Raw genomic sequence first — 19068 nt, 5'->3', positions numbered from 1 at the left:
AAAGGAAGTCACAGCCATCAGAACTAAGGGCAGAGATACATCTGGCCTCCATTCAGGTCCCAGAATATGCAGCCTGTACTGATTCAGGCCCACCTGTCAGAGAAAGAGAGAGAGAGAGAGAGAGAGAGAGAGAGAGAGAGAGAGAGAGAGAGAGAGAGAGAGAGAGAGAGAGAGAGAGGCTGAGGTCCTCAATGATGGCTCCTCTCTTCAGCTACTGTGTGATTCCCAGCCTCTGGTCATGGTGGGCAAACATTAGCTGCATGTCAATGCACAGGAATAAGCAGCATCAGAGGTGTACACAAGGCAGAGCAGCTCTGACTCTGAAATTTCTCCTGAAACTTTCTCCTGGCATTGCCCATCCCTTCCTCCCATATCCAATCCCATCACAAGGGCAAGGGATTCAGGGTAGGTGAGTCCGCATGTCCAGAGAGCATGACAGCTAACTGCAGAAGGAAGGCAATGTTTCTAGAACTTCTGGCAGAGTAGAGACAAGCACAGTTCTGTGCAGTAAACCACAATCGGGCCATGTGACATCTGAAATGGTAACAAATTGCAAATTCAGGGCAGAAGAGCTGGGGTGACACCTGAGTTCTTCACTTCCAGAAGATTCCCGGGTGAAGTCATTGCTGCTGATCCAAGGCCATGCTCGCAGTGGGAAGTATTCAGATCACAAAGAAGTGATCACAGAGAGGCAATCTGAAGTCAGAGTAGAAAAGCATCTGTAGGCAAAGGGCCTGTCACCTTCACATTACATCTCTAGGCCATCCTGACCCACAGGTAAAAGTGCATGATCTGGGTGGCTATGACCTTCATGTGCCTGGCCTCATCTACTCCTGATGACCCTCTAAGGGACATTATCCCCACCCCTCAACATCGTCAGGGAAGCACTCTGGGCTCCCAGGTAGGGTCTGGGAGTCAGAGTGGTATGCTGGCTCAAGCTTGGCCATGCACCAGCCCTGTGCCTCCTGCAGGAGATAGTAGAAACCCCGTGTGCCAGTCTTAGAGGTGAAGAGGACACTGCTGTGGCCAAGACAGGCAGAGCTTCCATAGAGCTGACTGTATAACAGAGAAAAGACACACAATGAGCAAATGTTTACCATGGGATGGGAACCTGTTCTAGCTCTTGAGAGAAACAAAGCAAGGCAAATGGAGGTTTGAGGAAAGATGATGGATGATGCTGTTTTTATCTAGTGTAGTCCAAAAAGAGCCTCTGACGAGGTGACCTGTGAGCAGATAATGGAGATGGAGGAATGAGCATTGTTGATATAGTGGAGGCTCTAAGTAAGAAGAACAGTAAGTGTGGAGACCCCGAGGCTCAGTTTCTTTGTCCTTAAAAGAGAGGCAAGAAGTCATGTGATTCAGTTCAAAGCTTTCAGAGTCTGAAAGGCGGGGACAAGGAAAAGAACAGGAGACAGACTTTCAACCCATCATCAAAATTCTAACCTTTTTTAAAGATTTTATTTTAAAATTTTAGTTGTGAAAATGTGTGGGTATGTGAGTGCCATGCCCAAGAAGTCCAGAAGAGGGCGTCAGATTCCCTGCAGCTTGAGTTAGCGGTGGTCATGAGTTTCCTCACATGGGTGCTGGGAACCAAACTCCGGTGCTCTTAACCACTGAGCAATCTTCCCAGCCTCCTTTTTTTAATCTTAATTTTTTAAAGTCTTCAATGCTTCTCTTTCCAACTGTTTGGAGGAGAAACGGCCAGTTGTTTTTTAAGAAATAAAAATAATCTTTTTCTGTTAAGAGAGAGATATTTTAAAACCACTGAATGGATTGTTCCTTCCCTGGCCTTTTATTGATACGTCTGCTCTCCTTCCAGTTCTAAAATAAGCTCTCGTCTGCACTGTGTGGATCCAAAGGCAACACGCTGCAGAGTAGACCTGGCCGGGCAGAGGCAGGCCGGGGTCACTTAGAAGTCACTAGACCTGGAGAACGCACCCCTCTAGTCCTGCCAGCATGGCCTCACCCACGGCCTGCTTCCTCACAGCCCAGGTGACTGGACGCTCTCAGAAACAGCAGTGGAATGTGGTGAGGGTTGGACCCAGCAAATGACAAATTTCTGAGTGAGTTCCAGTTCTCTGGAATGGAAAACCAGCAGCTTCCTGTTACAGAGTGTACCCACGGTTTGTGCCTGATACATGGGTGTGGGAGAGCCATATACTTTTACTCTACTTCTGTCTAAACACACACACACACACACACACACACACACACACACACACACACAACATGTTTTTAGACAGGTAAACATTTTTAGGGACTAGGTCAAATTTATATTGATTTATGTTCAGCAAGCTAGAAGGAAAAAGAAGTTCAGGTCAGTATTAAGCAGAGTCTTGAAAGGGGAAAGCTAATGAGGCCATCCACCAAGCCCATGAGGTTGCTGGAGACATCTCTAGGTTAGTTCTTTCCCGGCTAGAGTGCCTTGGAGAGGCCCTCTGGTATCTTAGAAGGCAGGTAGGTCCTAGCTTTGGTCTCCTGGAGGCCCTTAAGCAGGCTTTGACCCTCTGCTGTATCTTTTTTTTCCCACCCTCAACCACACTCAGGCTCATTCCTTGCAAAGGGTAGATTGGCTGGGGATGTAGGCTCTTCAGTTGCTGGCTGAGCTTGCAACCAGGCTCTTCCACTCAGGAGGTGTGTGACCTTGGGCATTCTGTTCATAGTCTCCATGCCTTTCCTCACCTGTCAACAGGAGGCCACTGTGGAAGCCCCCAGACACACTGCTTTTGTGTAGGGAAATGAGAAACGCCACACCAAAGGCCTGGAGGAGCACCCGGCACAGAGTGACCATTCTGGAAAGAGGAGTGATTTTATCTACTCCCTGCCAGGGACTATTACAGATATAAACAGCTCTCCCCACACAGAGACCACTGAAATGCTAGGTTTTCCCTGGGGAAAATGATCTGCAGCTGACTACTTATTCAATGTCCAGATGCCCCAGGCTCCATCAGCACAAGACATATTAGATCCATGGTAAATAGCAGGGGAGGCAGGAGAGTACCCCAGCTCTCCCAGATGTCCAGCTTGGAGATGGGGACAATCTAGAAGGTTGGTAATAAATACCATGGAACAGAGTCCAAGCATTCTAGTACTAGCTTTACATGGGCTTGACTATATTGCTGGCTGATCCTGAACCACATAAACAAAAATGCATGCCAAGATGGTCTTATCCACCTGTGGGGCTGGCCCAGGGATCTCAGTGATTTCAGCCAATTGTTATCCTGTTTCTTTGATTCTGTGAGCCAAATGCAAAGGCCTCCTAGTATGAAGAAATTAATATTCCTTTGAAAAACTTGGTAGAAAGAGAAATGCCACAGCATAGGCTGGTTCTGGTACATCACACTGTCAGACCCTTCTGAACAGAACATCTTATCTGTGGATCTGGTCCTGGAGGAGGGAGGTCTGGGGTCCAGTTTGCACTCTGGTCCTTGGAGGCTGGGAGCCTCCTCAGACATGGCTTTCTCCATCTATACCATGAAACTGGGACCACATGGCCTCTAAGATCTCCCCTGGTTCAGGTATCCCAAGTTTCCAGGCTTTATAGGCATACATCACGAACAATGCAGCTATCCAAAGTAAACCTGCTTCTTCCCAGTCTGGTTTGTCACCTAAATGCTGTCTTTGCCTCTGGGGCTTGCTTTCTTAGGTCTCTCTAGACAGCTAACCACCAAAGTCCATGCACCGGAAGGCCTGAGTGCTCTGGGACATTGGCAGCCTACGCATTTTGACGCAAACAACCCAGCCCTCCCTGATCTGAAAAGAATCAGAGCAAATCTGCATGAAATGAGGACTGTGTTCAGAGCAGCAGCCAGCCGCACGAGGCGGGAGGACAGGAAGGAGGACCTGCCAGCTGTGAGGCACATGGGCCCCACTGGCCCTCCGCACAGGGGTGACCCGCTGAATAACAACCACCTGAGAGACCTGCAAGTGTCCCAAAACCCTTTAAGGCAACCGTCCTTGCTGACCCGCTTCTCTTCTGTGGTAAATTAGGAGCAGGGTCATCGCCTCTGACAGTGATCGCGAAGATCAGAGGATTCTTACATGCCATGGCTTAGATACTGGTTGTACCTCTCTGAGGCTCATGGGTCAGACACTCGGTCTCCAGGTGGTAGCAGTGGAAGGTGGTGGAACTTCTAAGGGGTAGGGCCCTCGAGTCACTGGAGTGTAGCTTCAGAAGGGAACACTGGTCTCCTGGAGTCATTTCTTGTGAGAGATAGATAATAGGAAAGCCTGAGCCAGACCCCGGCCCCTCTGTGACTTCCTGTTTGGGAATGCCACTCAGTATTTGTTTCTCAAACACTGCCTTTGCTCTCTGCTATTGAGTGGCACAGCCATGGGGGGGGGGGGGGGGGGGGGGGGCGGGGACTTGAAAGAGCTTGCAACATGTTGTTTGGATTTTTAACTTCTAAAGCCACACACTACATAAATCTCCTTTCTCCATGGGCAGGCTACTTCAGGTACTTTTTTTCATTGTTGCAAAATGGACTAAACACGGTCTGGAAACCGCACATGACTCCTTGGAGTGGCTCTCATTTCTGGAAGCTTTGTACTATCCGTGGATTTTTTTTTTCAACCTTCTCCTTTTCAATATACATCCAAACTCTTCTCAAATCTTTCTGTCTAGGTAGGGCAGAGGGAGTTGCCCATAGCACCATCACCACATGCTGATAAGGCTTATTCACCAGAGCAGCCTGATGGTTGTGCATTGTGAGTAGCCTGTGTGAGGAAAATGCCTTCACCTCCACACAGGCAGGCAACATGCCATGGCAGAACTGTGACAAGGGCCTCACCGGGATGCAAGTTGTCAACTCTATGTACCCTACACTTGGTCACCCCTGTCATGTGACCTCAGCTCACATGCAAGATCCATAGGCTTCTGCCACAGCTTTGTGAGCACAGCTTGTGTTAGTCACTCTGTTACTATAACAAACACCCACAACGTCTTATCAAAGGGAAGGGTTTATTTTGGGTCACAGTCTGATTCCATGACCCAATGGCCCTGTTGCTTTTAGACTTGTGGCAATTCATCATGGTGGCAGCATGGTGGAGTGGACTGCCCACTTCACAGGCAGAGAGCAAAAGAGACAAAGAGGAAGTGGTTGGGACCTCACCATCTCCTTTAGGGCACACCCTCGGTGACCTGAAGACCACCCCATAGGCCCACCTCTGACAATTTCCCACACTGTCCCAATAGCTCAAAGAAGAACTTCCTAGATGCAAACCGTGGTGGGTGCAGTTCATGATCAGTATCCACTTACTCCTATTTCCCCATTCTTTCTTTCGGCTCATGTCATCCTTTGTCCCTTCTGCAAAGAACCTATGATATTCCAGCAAGGGTCAGGGGACAGACACCTCTGATCCACACAAGCAGCCACAGAACACAAAAGGCCAAAGAACCTGCCTGGTGCCATGGAGAAGACACTGTCCAGATCACCGAAGCAGAAGGCTTCCTAGAGGTAGAGACAGTGAGAATGAACGCAAATAGTTGACACCCAGGAGGAGTAGGCAGCCAGCAGAGACCTCAAAAAGGTGATGAAAAGGGTAAGAGCAAAGGCAGCCTCATTCATTGTCTTGCCAGAGCCTGGTCAGCGGGACCCAATGGGGGAGGTTTGACTTTTTTTCTTAATCTTTATTTCCAGGGTCAGGGAGATGGCTCCACAACCAAAGTTCCAGCCCCAGAGACCACAAGGTAGACAGAGAGCATCAACTCCTAAAAGCTGTCCTCTGACCTCCACCCATGTGTTGTGGCACACAAAGACTCTTCCCAACACAAAAAAGAATAAACAAACAAGTAAACAAGTAAATAATTTTTCACAAAATTCTTTCACATGGGTAGAATTGTGCAGGATTTTTGTAAAAGACTGCTATGTGAAATTGGATCTTATGAGTTTCATAAAACAGTAGGAAACTTTCTTACTCTTCAAGGAATGAAGCTGAGGCATTCACATGGAACAGGAAGGAGAGGGAGCATTTAAACTAGGTGAAGCATGCATGGCCAGGCTACTGGGAACACACCCACGCAGGTTCCTCCTCCATCTCTGTTCTTACAGGTGCGAGGCCACAACACTGGCACTGACAATAAGCAGCATTCAGCTAGGGCTCTGTTTTATTTTGTTTACCAACATCTTACTTAGAAAATTGTCAAGCCTACAGGAAAATCAAAAGAACTGCATATCCACTTTAGTTTTCTCCTCTCAGGAGATAGTATCTGTCTGTCTGTCTCTGCCATCTCTGTCTTTGTGTGTGTGTCTCTCTCTCACACACACCATTCTATCTGAGAATGTTGCTGACATCAAGACACTTTGCTTCTAAGTATTTAACTCATATCTCCCAGGGACTAGGACATGTTCTTATATAACTCACGGCCATGGCACTGATAGGATGTCATGATTAGTCATCCATTCCACATTCAAGCACCTCTGTTGCCTCCAGAATGTCCTGTGTGACCTCTGCTCATCCAGGAACCAGTCAGGGAACTATCAGTGGACTTGTTTGCCATGGTTCCTTGGTTAACTTTCTCCTTTTAGTCTTACTTATCTTATTTATTTGTTTTGGTCTTTTATGACATTGACTATTTCAGAGATACCAGGGCTACTGCTGCCATGAAGAATGATCTGCAGAGATGGCTCAGCGGTAAAGAAAACTGGTTGATTTTGAAGAGGACTCAGGTTTGGTTCCCAGCTTATAACCATTCATCTCTCCAGTTCCAGGGGATCTGGCACCCTCTTCTGGTCTCTGCAGGCACTGCATGCACATGGTACACAGACATACATGGAGGCAAAACACCCATATACATAAAATAAAACTGAATAAATCTTATTATTATTATTATTATTATTATTATTATTATAGATCAAGTTGCACTGGGCATGGTGGCACACACCTGCAATCTTAGCACACAGAAAGCAGAGGCAGGGGGATCATGGGTTAGAGGTACACTTAAGTTATTTAACAAGACTCTGTCTCAAAACAAATGAACAAACGAACAAACAAACCAAACCACTCCATAATGAGGACTTACCGATTGCTTCCTCATGCAGGCAAATAGTTTCCACCAAATTCCCTGCTTTCCCTTCTGTCTCACACCTGCCCTGACAGTTCTTATCACTAGCCACTCTGAAGGGCCCTGGGGCCTCAGAGAACATGGGACTCCATACATCCAGAAAAACTTAACTGATATTGTTAATCAACGAACATTTGTTTAATATTAAAGAAATATTTTCAGATTCTGGGGTAGGGAGGGAGGAGTAAAATTATGCACTCTCTTGGTCTGCATTCTATTGCTGTGAAGAGACACCATGACCAAGGCAACTCTTACAAAGGAAAGCATTTAACTGGAGCTGGCTTATAGTTTCAGAAGTCTAGTCCATTACCATCATGGTGGGAAGCATGGCAGCAGGCTGGCAGACATGGTGCTACAGAAGTAGCTGAGAATTCTGCATTTGGATTGGTAGGCAGCAGGAGGAGAGAGACATTGGGCCTCCTTGGAGCTTCTCAAACCTCAAAGCCCGCCCCCTGTGACATACATCCTCCAACAAGGCCACACCTACTCCAACAAGAATGCCACTTCCTATGAGTCTATTTTCATTCAAACTACATCTGCTAAGCCAAAGGAAACTGAAGAACAACCTGCTGTGGTCCCATCTTAGCAAGGCCTTTTGAGATTTTTCACACTTGTTTAAGGACCTTGACTTTGGAGGTTAAAACACATGGATTCAAATTCTGGGTATACTATTTACCAGCTGCACAACATGGCACAGGAGCTGAATCTTTCTGAACTGAGATGCTAAAATGAGTAGAATCTTATCCATTAGACTTGCCTCTGTTGATCTGACAGTGAGTCTTTAAAACGGGTAGCAAAGGTAGCTTACTTTCCATGGGCTAAGCAGGTCATGAGAGCTAGATGCTCAGAAAGGCAAGGTGACTCCAAGAAGATCATCAGCAGGGGTCAAAAGAACTAACTAAATAGAATCAAAGCTCCTGGATCCCAGACAGGCCATTCTTTTGTGGAAGCAGCATCTCCTTCATGGGATGCTTTGGGGTTATGCTCATCAACAGGTGTCTAGCCTGCATATCAGGGAAGTCTAGAGGCTGTGCTCATAGGGTCAATGATTTCTGTAATTTTCTTGTGTGTGTGTGGGGGGGGATAGGAGTGTCTGGGGGGTATATGTTCACGTATGCCTGTCCATGTGTGAACACCTGTGTAGAGCACTGTCATCCTCAATTGCTGTCCATCTTACTTTTGGAGATAAGGTCTCTTACTGAGCTTGGACCTTGCTAATTTGCCTGAAACTGACTGGCCAGCAAGCTCTATGGCTATTCCTATGACCACTCCCAACCCCCAACCCTTACTCCAAGAATCCTTGTGTCTGACTTTTTATTTTTTTTTTAAACATGGGTTCTAGGAATTAGACTCAGTCCTCATGACTTCACAGCCAGAACTTGGCTCTCTGCGCCATCTCCTCAGCCCCATTATAATTATCCATATTCTGTCACGCTGTCGTGGGGAGCTGATTTCCAAAAATGCATGGAATCCTGTAGAGGAGGAATCATTTCTGACTTTCTCTTTTCTATCAGGGATATAGGAACAGAATGGGGTAGAATAACCCCAAATTTGCCAATACCGTATATGGTGCATGCCTGACAGTATTGAGCGTTCACATGGAAGGTGGGACAAACCCTTCTGACGCTGTGGGGTCTTTGTCTGCAGAGCACAAGAGAAGGTTTGTTTGCCTTGGGAAAGGGGCACTAAGTCATAAGTCACCCTGAGGTTTTATACGGGTGACTCAGGGCTCCTGTGAAAACTGCGAGTCACTTGCTATTGTCTAAGCAGAGATGGAAGCACAAAAGCCTGACCAAGTTTTCTTTTTTCTAAATCACATGACCCATTATGCTCAAGATGTTCTATGAACATACTGTCCATCCCCTCGACAATGTGACCACAAGACAGAGTAGCCATTGAAAATCGGTCCTGTGGCTATTGGTAAAACACCCTTGGGCAGCTGGCCATCGAGCCTTGGGGCACCTTACTGACCAAACTGGTCATGAGGCTTAATTCCCACTGCGTATGTGGCAGCTGGGAGGAAAAAGGGCCTCCCTTCCACCCCCAGAACCATAAGCAGCCATCAGGAAGCCTAGGCAATGGGCCTGTGACCTGCTGAGTTCTGGCCTGAGCTGGGCCATCAGACTGGGCGGCTTCATCCCACCACCTCAACAGTGGCAGCTAAGAGGGGCACACAGAGGAGGCCTTCTGCCAGTTTAGTTTGGAACAGAACCCTTGGTTGGGTTAGCATTTTAAGGATGGTGTGTCTGTGACTAAAATGTGAACGTTTCGGTGAACAACTTTGGAAGCAACTTCTTCAGATGACCTTGTCCTGAGTTTCCTCCTGTTTCTGGGTCAGTGAACCAAAGTACCAATGTGCACTGGTTCTTGGTGGGGCAAGCCTGTCCCTGTGGTCAGCCATGCACTTGGGAATCAGGTAGATGAGCTTAAGGTGAGGCAGACAAGAGCCACACTTTGATGCTGGGTTGTCAAAATATGCGGTACCACATGTTCCTTGCCCAATACAGGCCAGACCATGCATACTGCATTCTACCTATGATATGTCATGGAATCCTCATAGCCTACAATAAGCATCACCATTTCTGTTTCACAGATTAAAAAAAAAAAAGCCTGCAGTTTATCAATACCAAGTTATTTTCCCAAAGCCTGGATTTGAATCCAGATCTGCCTGCCAATAAAGCCTGAGTTACTGAACAGAACTGTTTCCAGCTGATAGTCTGTCTTGACCTTCGCTTCCTCACATAAAGCATGCCAACCATTTCCCATTTGCCCAGTTTCTTGTGTCTCAAATTAAATGGTAAAGGTATAAGGACTGGCACAGATGACCTGGCAGCTAGCAAATGTTCTGTGAATGACCCTTTCCCAGAGGCAAGACTGAATTAAGAAATAAGAATTTCTGACCTTCAGCCAAAATCTTGCTGGGTGGTTTGGCTTTGCAGACTGGCTTCGGGAGATTCACAGAGGTCTGAGGAAAACGCCCCTCATGAGGCTGCAGCCCTCGCATCGTGTAAGTAAATAAAAATGAGCAGGGAGACGGTGCTTCAAATCTTGGTCAAGGAGAAAGTGTGAAAAGCGAAATGTAAACCTAGCCATTATCAAAGCTTAAAATTTGGGCTATAACTCCCCAGCCTCCTCTTTGATGTATGTGTGTGATTACATGTGCTCCGTACTTGAAGCTTTTCCATGTGTATAGAGCTGTGTATGTGTGTATAGATGTAGGCGTATTTATACGAAGATGTATACACACTGAATGATCGCCCAAATAAGCCCCCGATTCTACCTTTAAAGTGTCTCTAGAGAATTAACCCAGGGGACAGGCAATAATATGTGAACTGTAAACAATCTTGCTTGATGGCAGAGAACCACAATATGAGTTCCCCTCCAAGAACTGAGAAAGAGAAGACAGGGAATAACACAATGGCAGAAAAACACACTAATCAAATCCATAATCAACTCTGATGACGGAGCAAAGATTCTAATCAAAACAGTGGAGCGAAGCAGCAACAGGTTGTAAGCTTGGAGCTGTGCTCTTCCCAGGGGCCTCACCCACGCTTTCTTTTTAAACATCTAAAATGCTCACACAGGATTTCAATCACTTCTAATTATTTTTTTTAGGAAATAAGTTGCAGGCTGAACACTGGCTCCTAAAAACAGGAAATATCAAAGTATGATGTGAATCATCTCTTCCGCCTGCAACTGCTTCTTAAAAAAATAGGTTAACCTCATCCTCAGATAGCCCAGGACTGCTCCTTGATCTGATGGTCGGCCACAGGCTTGCACACTAACCCAGAGCATGTGTCTAAAAAAGCGATTCCTTACACATGGTCATAGTTCACAACATGTGAGAGCGGAACAGATATTATAAATGGTCCATCTTGGGGAGGCCCAGGTAGCACAGTAGCACAAAGGGGGTCAGAAGGACCTGAATGAGGCAGCGTGGGGACTGCAGGAAACTGAGATCAAACTGCAGGCCTGTAGGGGGCTCCAGGAGGAGTCAGAGGTTGACAGTCAGGCTGCCTCTAACAGCCACGGGCTTACAAGTCTTTCACGGTAGGAGAGAACATGTGTGGGGTGGGGAAGATGAGTGAAGACTCACTGAGTAAATGGAATTACTGGGTAAGAAAACAGGAGTGGAGCCTGGCATGATTAATCCCAGCACTTGGGAGGCAGAGGCAGGTGGGTCTCTTCGAGCTCAAGGCCAGCCTGGTCTACAGAGTGAGTGAGAGGCCTTGTAATGAAAAAAGATAACAGGAGTGCTTTGCCCTATAACTACCATGTCAAACACTCCAAGACCCAAGCTAACAACGGTCATTTGTTGTTGCATCCCAGGAGTCAGTTATGAGCCAGGTTCTGTAGGAGACACCATCTCCCCAGTTTCTCGACACTGGCCTGTATGCAGTTACCACCCAACAGAGGCCAGCACGAGCATCCAGTAACTGCCCAGCCTCTGCTCCTCCTCACACCGTTTTCCTAAAATGGAAAGCACCCAGTCTAGAACATACACAGAGGAACATCCCCTTGGGCTCTGCACCACCGCAGGGCAGCTTAACCTCCACTCCTTTGTCCTTGTTCGCCTCCTCTGTCCTCCCCAGCAGGCACTCCTGTCCCGGGCCCAGCCATCTCCCACCTCCTCTGTGAGCCTCCCTGGTCTTCTCCAGTCCTTGAGATCCTGGCCTTTCTTCCAGTATCCTGACTCCTCAGCCCCAGGACATCTTTAGCTCTCCCAATGTTGCCCTCTGCTGGATACAGAAGTCATGCCGTCCAAGTGGGATACCTCATCCCCAAGACCCAGACCTCCATGCCTTATTTGTCCTGACCTCTGCCACAGCATGAAAGACAGTGATGGAGAGTGGGCATGTCACTGGCCCAGCACCTGAGCTGGGATTCCTGTTCTGCCACCCTGGACAATGTGGATCAGTGGTGACATCTGTGGTCTGATAACTCAAGGTCTGTAATTGACCAGCAGCTGCTGTGGCTCTCCCTGTCCAGCATCACAGTTGAGGGGTTTGAGTTCTAATGCTACTTCCTCCGCTGCTCTCAAAGCCATTTAACCTTGATTTCCTCGTGTGTAAAACGGGGATAATTATTCTCATTGCATCAGATTATTAAGAGAATAAAAGGAGGGTTTTTTTTTTGTTGTTGTTTTTTAATGCAAAACACCCAGAACAATTCCTGGCACCTATGAAGCCCAAAGCAAGGGTGCCTTCTTTACATTCTTGTTATCTTAGGATATGGCCAAATGCACCACACCCACTCTAAGTGTTCCTGTGAAGACCAATGAGATCCCATGGAAAGAGCCCCACACATCAGGCATTCCACAGGTCATCCCACCCCTCATCCTCCCACAGAGCCTGGAACTGTGCCAGGCAGGGAGAGAGGCCTGTAAACACTTGTGAACAGTTTGACACCTTCCCAGAGCCCTGTCTTCTCACTTAAAGGATACAAAGTTTTTCTTAATACTCATAATTCCCATGGCTGCTTGTGCCCATTTTTACAGATGGAAGCAATGAGGTCCAGGGGAGTAGTTAGCAGACTAGGCCACTCAGCTAACATATGTCATACGCAAGGCACCACTGATAGCCAGTGCTTCAAAACCTGTGCTATTAGTCACTACACAACCCAGCCAGTCTCCTGCCAAAAATCCCCTAACCAATGGCAAGATATCATTTGCCACTGAGTTCATCATTTCCTGAGTGTCTTCTAATGATAAACATTAAGTTTGGGATCAGGAAATTACCAGGTGCCAAGTCAGCCAAGGTCCTCAAGCCATAATCGAGGGACTTTTCTGGAAGGTGAATGTGCACTGTCTGTCACCATGGGGATACCCTGTTCAAAGACGGAGAAATCCTTTTGCCGAAGCCCCTTTGATGTCAGGGTGGGGCGATGTGACAGAGAAGAGCTCCCAGGAGACCCAGGGGCTGGCAAGCAGGGGCCAGCTGGGAAACCAGGATTGTCCATTGGAAAGTGGCCAGTTTCCTGAGCCACCTCTCCAGATCACCCTCGTGATGCAGAGGACCCATGGAGAGCCAGAGAAGTGGAATGTGGGGTGCTGGGGACAGTGGGGCACAGGGGAAGCAGCGCCAAGTTAGCCCCTCATGGAGAAGTCCAGGAGTAATTTTTTTTTTTAAATGGTGAATCACCTTCCCGATCCTGCCCACTGCAGTCCTCTGCCAATGTTTGTTAAATGAAGGGTCAAATGGGCAATAGCAGGCAGCAGTCTGGCTGTGAATGAGCCCAGCATCTGCCTTCCCGTTCATTCCTAGGTTCCTCCTCATCAGGCTTGAGGGCATGTGTCACATTCTCAGTCACTGTTCCAAAATACCACCCACTCCACCCCCACCGATGAAAGAGGCACCCCGGTGTTCACCCTCATTTCAGAGCCCTCTGGACAAGTTCTGAAGCTCTAAGAAAAAGAGCAGAGTACCCAGCCTAGCAGAGCCAGGGCCCAGGAGCACTGGAGGAAATCTTGCCTTCCTCCCACACACCATCAGTCAGAGCTGTCAGCTTCCAAAAACGTTTAGCAAGTGCGGCATCAAGAGGGACATGCTGATGGGCCGGGTGTGGGAGCTTGTGTGGGGAGGGCTTTCTCTGGCTCTGAGTTCCAACAGTCTGTCTCCAACCAGCTTCTAGCTCCAGTTCCTCCATCAGAAAGCTAGGAATGTGTTGAGTGTTAACCACCAATCAAAGAAAGCTACAGAAGGTAGAGTCTCTGTGAGCAGAGAAGTAGGTGCCCAAAAGGTCAGCTGGTCTGTTGCTACTTCTCTCATACCAACCCCAAACTGCCTTCCTCTCCTGACTGGGACAGTCACATCCGTCAGGTCGGCCTGTCCCTAAAAGTCCCTGCTGACTGGCAGCCAAGAAAATACAGCATGCCCCTGCTCCCTCCTGCCAGAAGAGGAGGAAGGCAGCAGTCCAAGAGAAACTGATTGGCCCTTAAGGATTTCCTTAAAAGAGATTGCATGGCCAGGGCCTGTCACCCTGCCCAGTAGGGGGATGCCTGCTCTGCTCGGAAAGGTACAAGTCACCGTTTCTCTTCCAGGCATTCTCTCACCCACACCACCACCTCCCTAATCACCAGAGCCACCAACACGGGTAGCATAGACTACCCAGGAAGGAGGGGCTTAGCTTCGGCAGCCATTCTGAGACAGCCAAGCCACCCCTATGGCAACTGCAAGCCCAGTCACTAGCTGCTCCAGCAAGCTAGCAGTCACCAGCACCTGGCCAGAATCCTTTCCCCCTAAAGATGGAACCGGAACAAGCTATCTTCAAGCTAGGAGGAGGGCAGGTTCGGGGCACCCACCCAGCATCCCTTGTCCTGGATCTCATAGCTGGGCCAGGTGGTATCCAATCCAAAAAGGCACCAGACCATTCCTTCACGGGTTACCACCCGAGCACGGACACACATCACAGCAGGAGATACTGTCTCCTTGGGGCCAAGCACTCAGCATTCAGGCCCTAACATTTCCAATGTCAGCATGCGCTTTTTGAGACTACCTCTACCACCTGCTCCAACCCCAAAGAAGCCGCAGGCTGCCAACACCCCTTAGATTTGCGGAGCTCCTTGGGCGAACCTCTGGCACCCTGGCCACACCCACTGACCAGTGTATCCTTCCAATCTGCCAGCTGAAGGGGTATGCTTCCTCTCCCCAACTACATTATGGTAGCCTCTCCTCCAGGCAGCCCTGTCCCTCCCTTCCCCATGAAGGATCACCCATCACCACTCCACCACCCCCCAACAGTGCCCCCTGGCACACAGCACCCCTCACCTGGGTATCGAACCCGTTCTCCAGAGAGCTGCTTTTCCGCAACGGGAGCCCCTCCCCCGTCGGCTCCTGCAGCCCCTGCGATTTCAGGGGGAGCTGGCTAGTGTAGGCCGTCTTGCTCACCTCCACCTTGCTTCCCAACTTAAGGTAGCAGGGCTGCGGACCAGTCCGGGCCGGGGGCACGTGCAGGATGGGCGCGGCGCTGTGCACCGGTTTGGGCAGTCCCGACTTCATTTTGGAGGCTACCAGGATGGCCGGCATCTTCTCCCGGGGCTTCGGTTTTCCCAGCACGTCCCTGGCAGCGGCTGCGGAGGCGACCGCTAAAGGCAGCGCGGGCAGCCGAGCAGGCGCCGGGCCTCGGCCCGCGAGGCGCCCACCAACAGTGGAGAAAAAAATAAAAAATAAAATCCCCGGGTCGGGGAGCAGGGGAAATCCTGCGAGTGCGCCTGCGGGGGTGGCGGGCTGGTCACTGCCCTCAGCAGGTTCCACCTGCGCGTATGTCGCAGCGGGCGGCCTGTTCAGAAGCTCGGGGACCGCCGCCTTTGGCAATTCTTCTCCTGGGAAACCGTGGCGTGGACGCCCATATTAACTTGTCATTGCATCTCGGAAGTGAGGAGGCTCCTTAGGAAAAGACACAGGTTGGGGACGCACACGTCGCGCTCCGGAGGCTGCGGGTGTGAACCGCGGAGCAAATGAGCGGAGAATGGGGAGACGGAGGGCTCACGGAGCAGAGGAGGTCTCAACCGCGGGGCGGCTGTCACCCTGCAAGCACGCCGCAGTGTCACCCGCGCCGAAGCGGACGCACGACGATCTCCCCAGAAAGGTCTTGTCTGGGCGTGACAGCCGGTCACCGCTGTTCACAAGTCCCTGGAACACACAGCACCTGAGCGCCTGCGGATCTGCCCATGCTCCGTGCGCTCGAGAGCAGCACGGCGGTGGCGGAGGGGCGCGGGCACCGGGACGCGCAGCTGGCCGGGCTGGCTGCGCTGCGCTGCTCTGCGCTGAGCTCCGGGGAAGGCAGCGCGGGCTGCAGGCAGGGCTGGACGCAGGGGAGGACGGGCTGCGGCGCGCGCTGACAGCCCGGGCCGTTCCCGCGCGCCCATTGGTTCGCGGCGGACCAATCCGAGGTCGCGACTCGCACTGCAAGGGGGCGTGGCCTCAACTCCCGGGGCCGCCGCCGAAACTCTGGGGCCGCGCTTGGCCGCAAGTACAAAGCGAGCTGGTGGCCGCTCTGCGGCACGGCCCCGGCGCGCGCCTCCCTGCGGGCCACCACCCCCGCGTCCCCGGAGCCGCCCGAAAGCGCCGTTGGAACGCAGATTCCCGCCTCTCCCCGTCCCCCCACCCCTCCCGCCCTGGCATGTGTCGGGGAAATCGGTTTCCCTTTTTCAAAATGGCTTGGGTCATCTCAACGGTTTGCGGGTTTCGGAGACACGCCCCAGCCTCCCTGCACCTTCATCGGGATTGACAGGGCAGGTCTCCTTGTCCCCTGCCTGAAGGACACTCCAGCCATTTCTCCTTTCCGGGCGGGCCCAGGGGCCTCCCAACAGTTTCCTCTGGGACATTCAAATGTTGCACATTGCACTTAAGTATTTGAAGTATTTATAGGCTGATACAATGGCCGGGGAAGCTTCGCGCCCCAAGACAGCTCCTCCCGCCACCTACCACAGACTGTAATTAGAGCGGCTTGGTGACCCGGGCAGGCTGAGGCCAAACCTGCCCCGGTTTCATGGTTTCATTCTGGCCTGCCTGCCTGCCTGGCTGGCTGGCTGCTCCTGGGACGTGCCAAGACCACAGGTTCTTCCACTTGGAATCACTGGAGGATCTCTTCCTCTCTGACACAGTCTGAGGGCTGAAGGAAAAATAGATAGATGATCCAAGCAGGCTGCTTTGGGGTTGATCGTGGAGGAGGCCAACCTGGAGAACGGTTTGGATTTGAATTGGGAAGTTTCTCCACCTTCACAGATCTTCTAAAACTGCGGGTCTCATGCGGTCAAGCGGAGGTTTGAGTACATTTCTAAAATGTACTGCCCCGGCTAAATGAGGTAGTGCCTGACAGTGTAGGGGACCAGAAAAGGCTGTGTCTTTGTTATTAACGTGCCAGCATGTCCCACCATATAAGCCACTTTTCTCTGAGTGTAGGATACAAATTGTCACTTTATTCCTACCCAATAGCCTAATCTACATGATCCATAGAGTTAATTTTCTATCGTCCTAATGCTATTGACTGTATCCCTGGCAAAACTCTAACGTGGTCAGGAATGGTGGTGCAAGCCTGTAATTTCTGCTACTACAGAAGCTGAGGCAAGAGGATCCCAAGCTCAGGGCAATTTTATAAGACTCTTGTGTCCAAATAAAAGCAAAAAAACTGTTGGAGATGTAGCTCAGTGGTGGACAGCTTGCTTGCTTAGATTTCAGTGCCCAGGACTATAAATAAGCGCCCTGATTTTCTCAACTTGTATCAGGCAGTGGAGCCTTTGGCAGGTAGTAAACACATGACAAGGAATCCTCACGATGGGATCAATGCTGATATTAGAGGAGATGGGATGAAGACAGATGATTGCTTTCTGATAGTGAAATGGCAGCCTGTCTGGATCACAGAAACAGCCCTTGACAAGAATTTGACCATTGCTATAACCCGGTCCCAGACCTTCAGCCTCTATGCCTAGGAGAAAATAAATGTTTGTCATTTAAACTGCCCTGTCTACAGCTTAAATTCTATTGTAGCTTAAATTAAAATCCAAAGTAAAAATTAAGACCAAAGTAAAAGTTCAGTCTTAAAACAGCCCCTGCAGCATTGAGAGGTGAGATGGCACTCTCCACCCCCCATCCATTCTGTTTGCAGGGACTTTTGACCCTAGCTAGAGGGAGATGCACATAGCCTGTTTTATCTCTTTGTCCCACTGTCTGAAATTAATCACAAATGGTCCCTGACACGGTGCACTCTGACCTCGCCCATCCAAATGACCTCCTATGCTGGTGTCTTGCTTTAACTTATTGTTTCATGCATTCTCTTCTAAAGGAATAAATGTTTTGAAGAACCATATTTTGACTTTCATGAGATTCTGTCAGAACTGAGCAGAATGCTGTGGACTGAAAAGCTACCCAAATTGTTACTGAATATGAATGCATGGTGAGATTGCCTTTTAGTAGGAATATACCAAAATGAAAAAGGCTTATGCTACAGTCCACCTTGAACTCTAGTTCTCACAGATGTATGAAGAGTTGTAGAAAGACACTGCCATCATCAGTTGTTAAGGACTGTGGAACTATCCCCAAATATCCTCAGAGCTCAGATGCAGTGGGTGTCCAAAGTCTGGTTCCCAGAGCAGCAGCAGAAAAACTTTGACACACTCCACCTCATCCCATGCTATTGAATGAACACTCCCAGAGGGTAAGTAGTGGGGGCAGGCAATCTGTGTTTTAACAAATTCTTAACGAGGGCATTTTAATGCATGCTAAAGCTGAGAATTCTAGCCAAATGAAGTGTGCATTCAGTGCACTTCCGGTGCCCCCTAAGCCTTCATATGCATAAGAGCCACAGATCCCAATTCAGCAGATCTCCAAGAAGCTGAGATTCTGTCTGCCAAATAAACTCCCAGGTGATGGATACCCCTGCTGGGAGTCCGGATATCCACACTGTAGGCTGTGAGGTCAGACCACTGTCAACAGGGGTGTAACAGCTCAAGGCCCAGCTGAAGTTAAGTGGCTTTTGTAACTCTGCTCTGAAGAGTCTCAGGGTTCATCCAACTCGCAGGGGACAGCAGCCTAGTCCATCGGTGAAGTGTAACATGGACACAGACATGAAAGTAGTGATGGCTACCATATGTGTTTGCCCATTAAAAAAACATTCCCAGGTAAATCAAAATTGCCACCAAAGCCATTTTGGTGGTTCTGAGACAGTCAAATCTGTATGAATATAAAAAAAATAGTAATCCTTTGCTTTGAATTAAATGCATTTGTAGGCTAAGGGGCCACTCAGGTAAAATGCCCTGCAAGCGCAAGGACCCAAGTTCCCTCTTGTGTTTAAAAAAAAAAAAAAGAAAGATAGTGTATGATTTTTTTAACCTCTGCCCTCCACATGCACACACATGCAGACACACACATCTGCACACACTTGTGCACTTGTACACTCCAAACCACTCATAATATTATTGCTTGGTAAACAAAGCACACTATTTGTCTTAACTGAGAGTTAGCTAAATTCTGATGTCTGATGAGGTCTTAGATAACTGAAGGCATGCA

General features: G+C 49.2%; 1 protein-coding gene across 11 annotated transcripts in view; it reads right to left on the bottom strand.

The window, feature by feature from the left end:
* Nav2 (neuron navigator 2) overlaps positions 1-15804 on the bottom strand; it is a 362047-nt gene extending 346243 nt beyond the window's left edge. For 7 of the 11 annotated variants that reach the window (XM_028880150.2, XM_028880151.2, XM_028880152.2 and 4 more), the window contains exon 1: positions 14830-15804. In XM_028880150.2, the coding sequence (XP_028735983.1) occupies positions 14830-15087 (258 nt within the window). In that variant the 5' untranslated portion in view covers positions 15088-15804. The remainder of the gene's footprint in view (positions 1-14829) is intronic. The other 4 variants (XM_028880157.2, XM_037199168.1, XM_028880158.2 and 1 more) reach the window with 3 other exon arrangements.
* Between the last annotated feature and the right edge of the window lie 3264 nt (positions 15805-19068).

The sequence above is a fragment of the Peromyscus leucopus genome, chromosome 1 (genome assembly GCF_004664715.2).
Source record: "Peromyscus leucopus breed LL Stock chromosome 1, UCI_PerLeu_2.1, whole genome shotgun sequence".
Taxonomy (NCBI): Eukaryota; Metazoa; Chordata; class Mammalia; order Rodentia; family Cricetidae; genus Peromyscus; species Peromyscus leucopus.
Note: the sequence above shows the minus strand (reverse complement) of the source record. Positions and strands in the feature narration are given on the sequence as shown.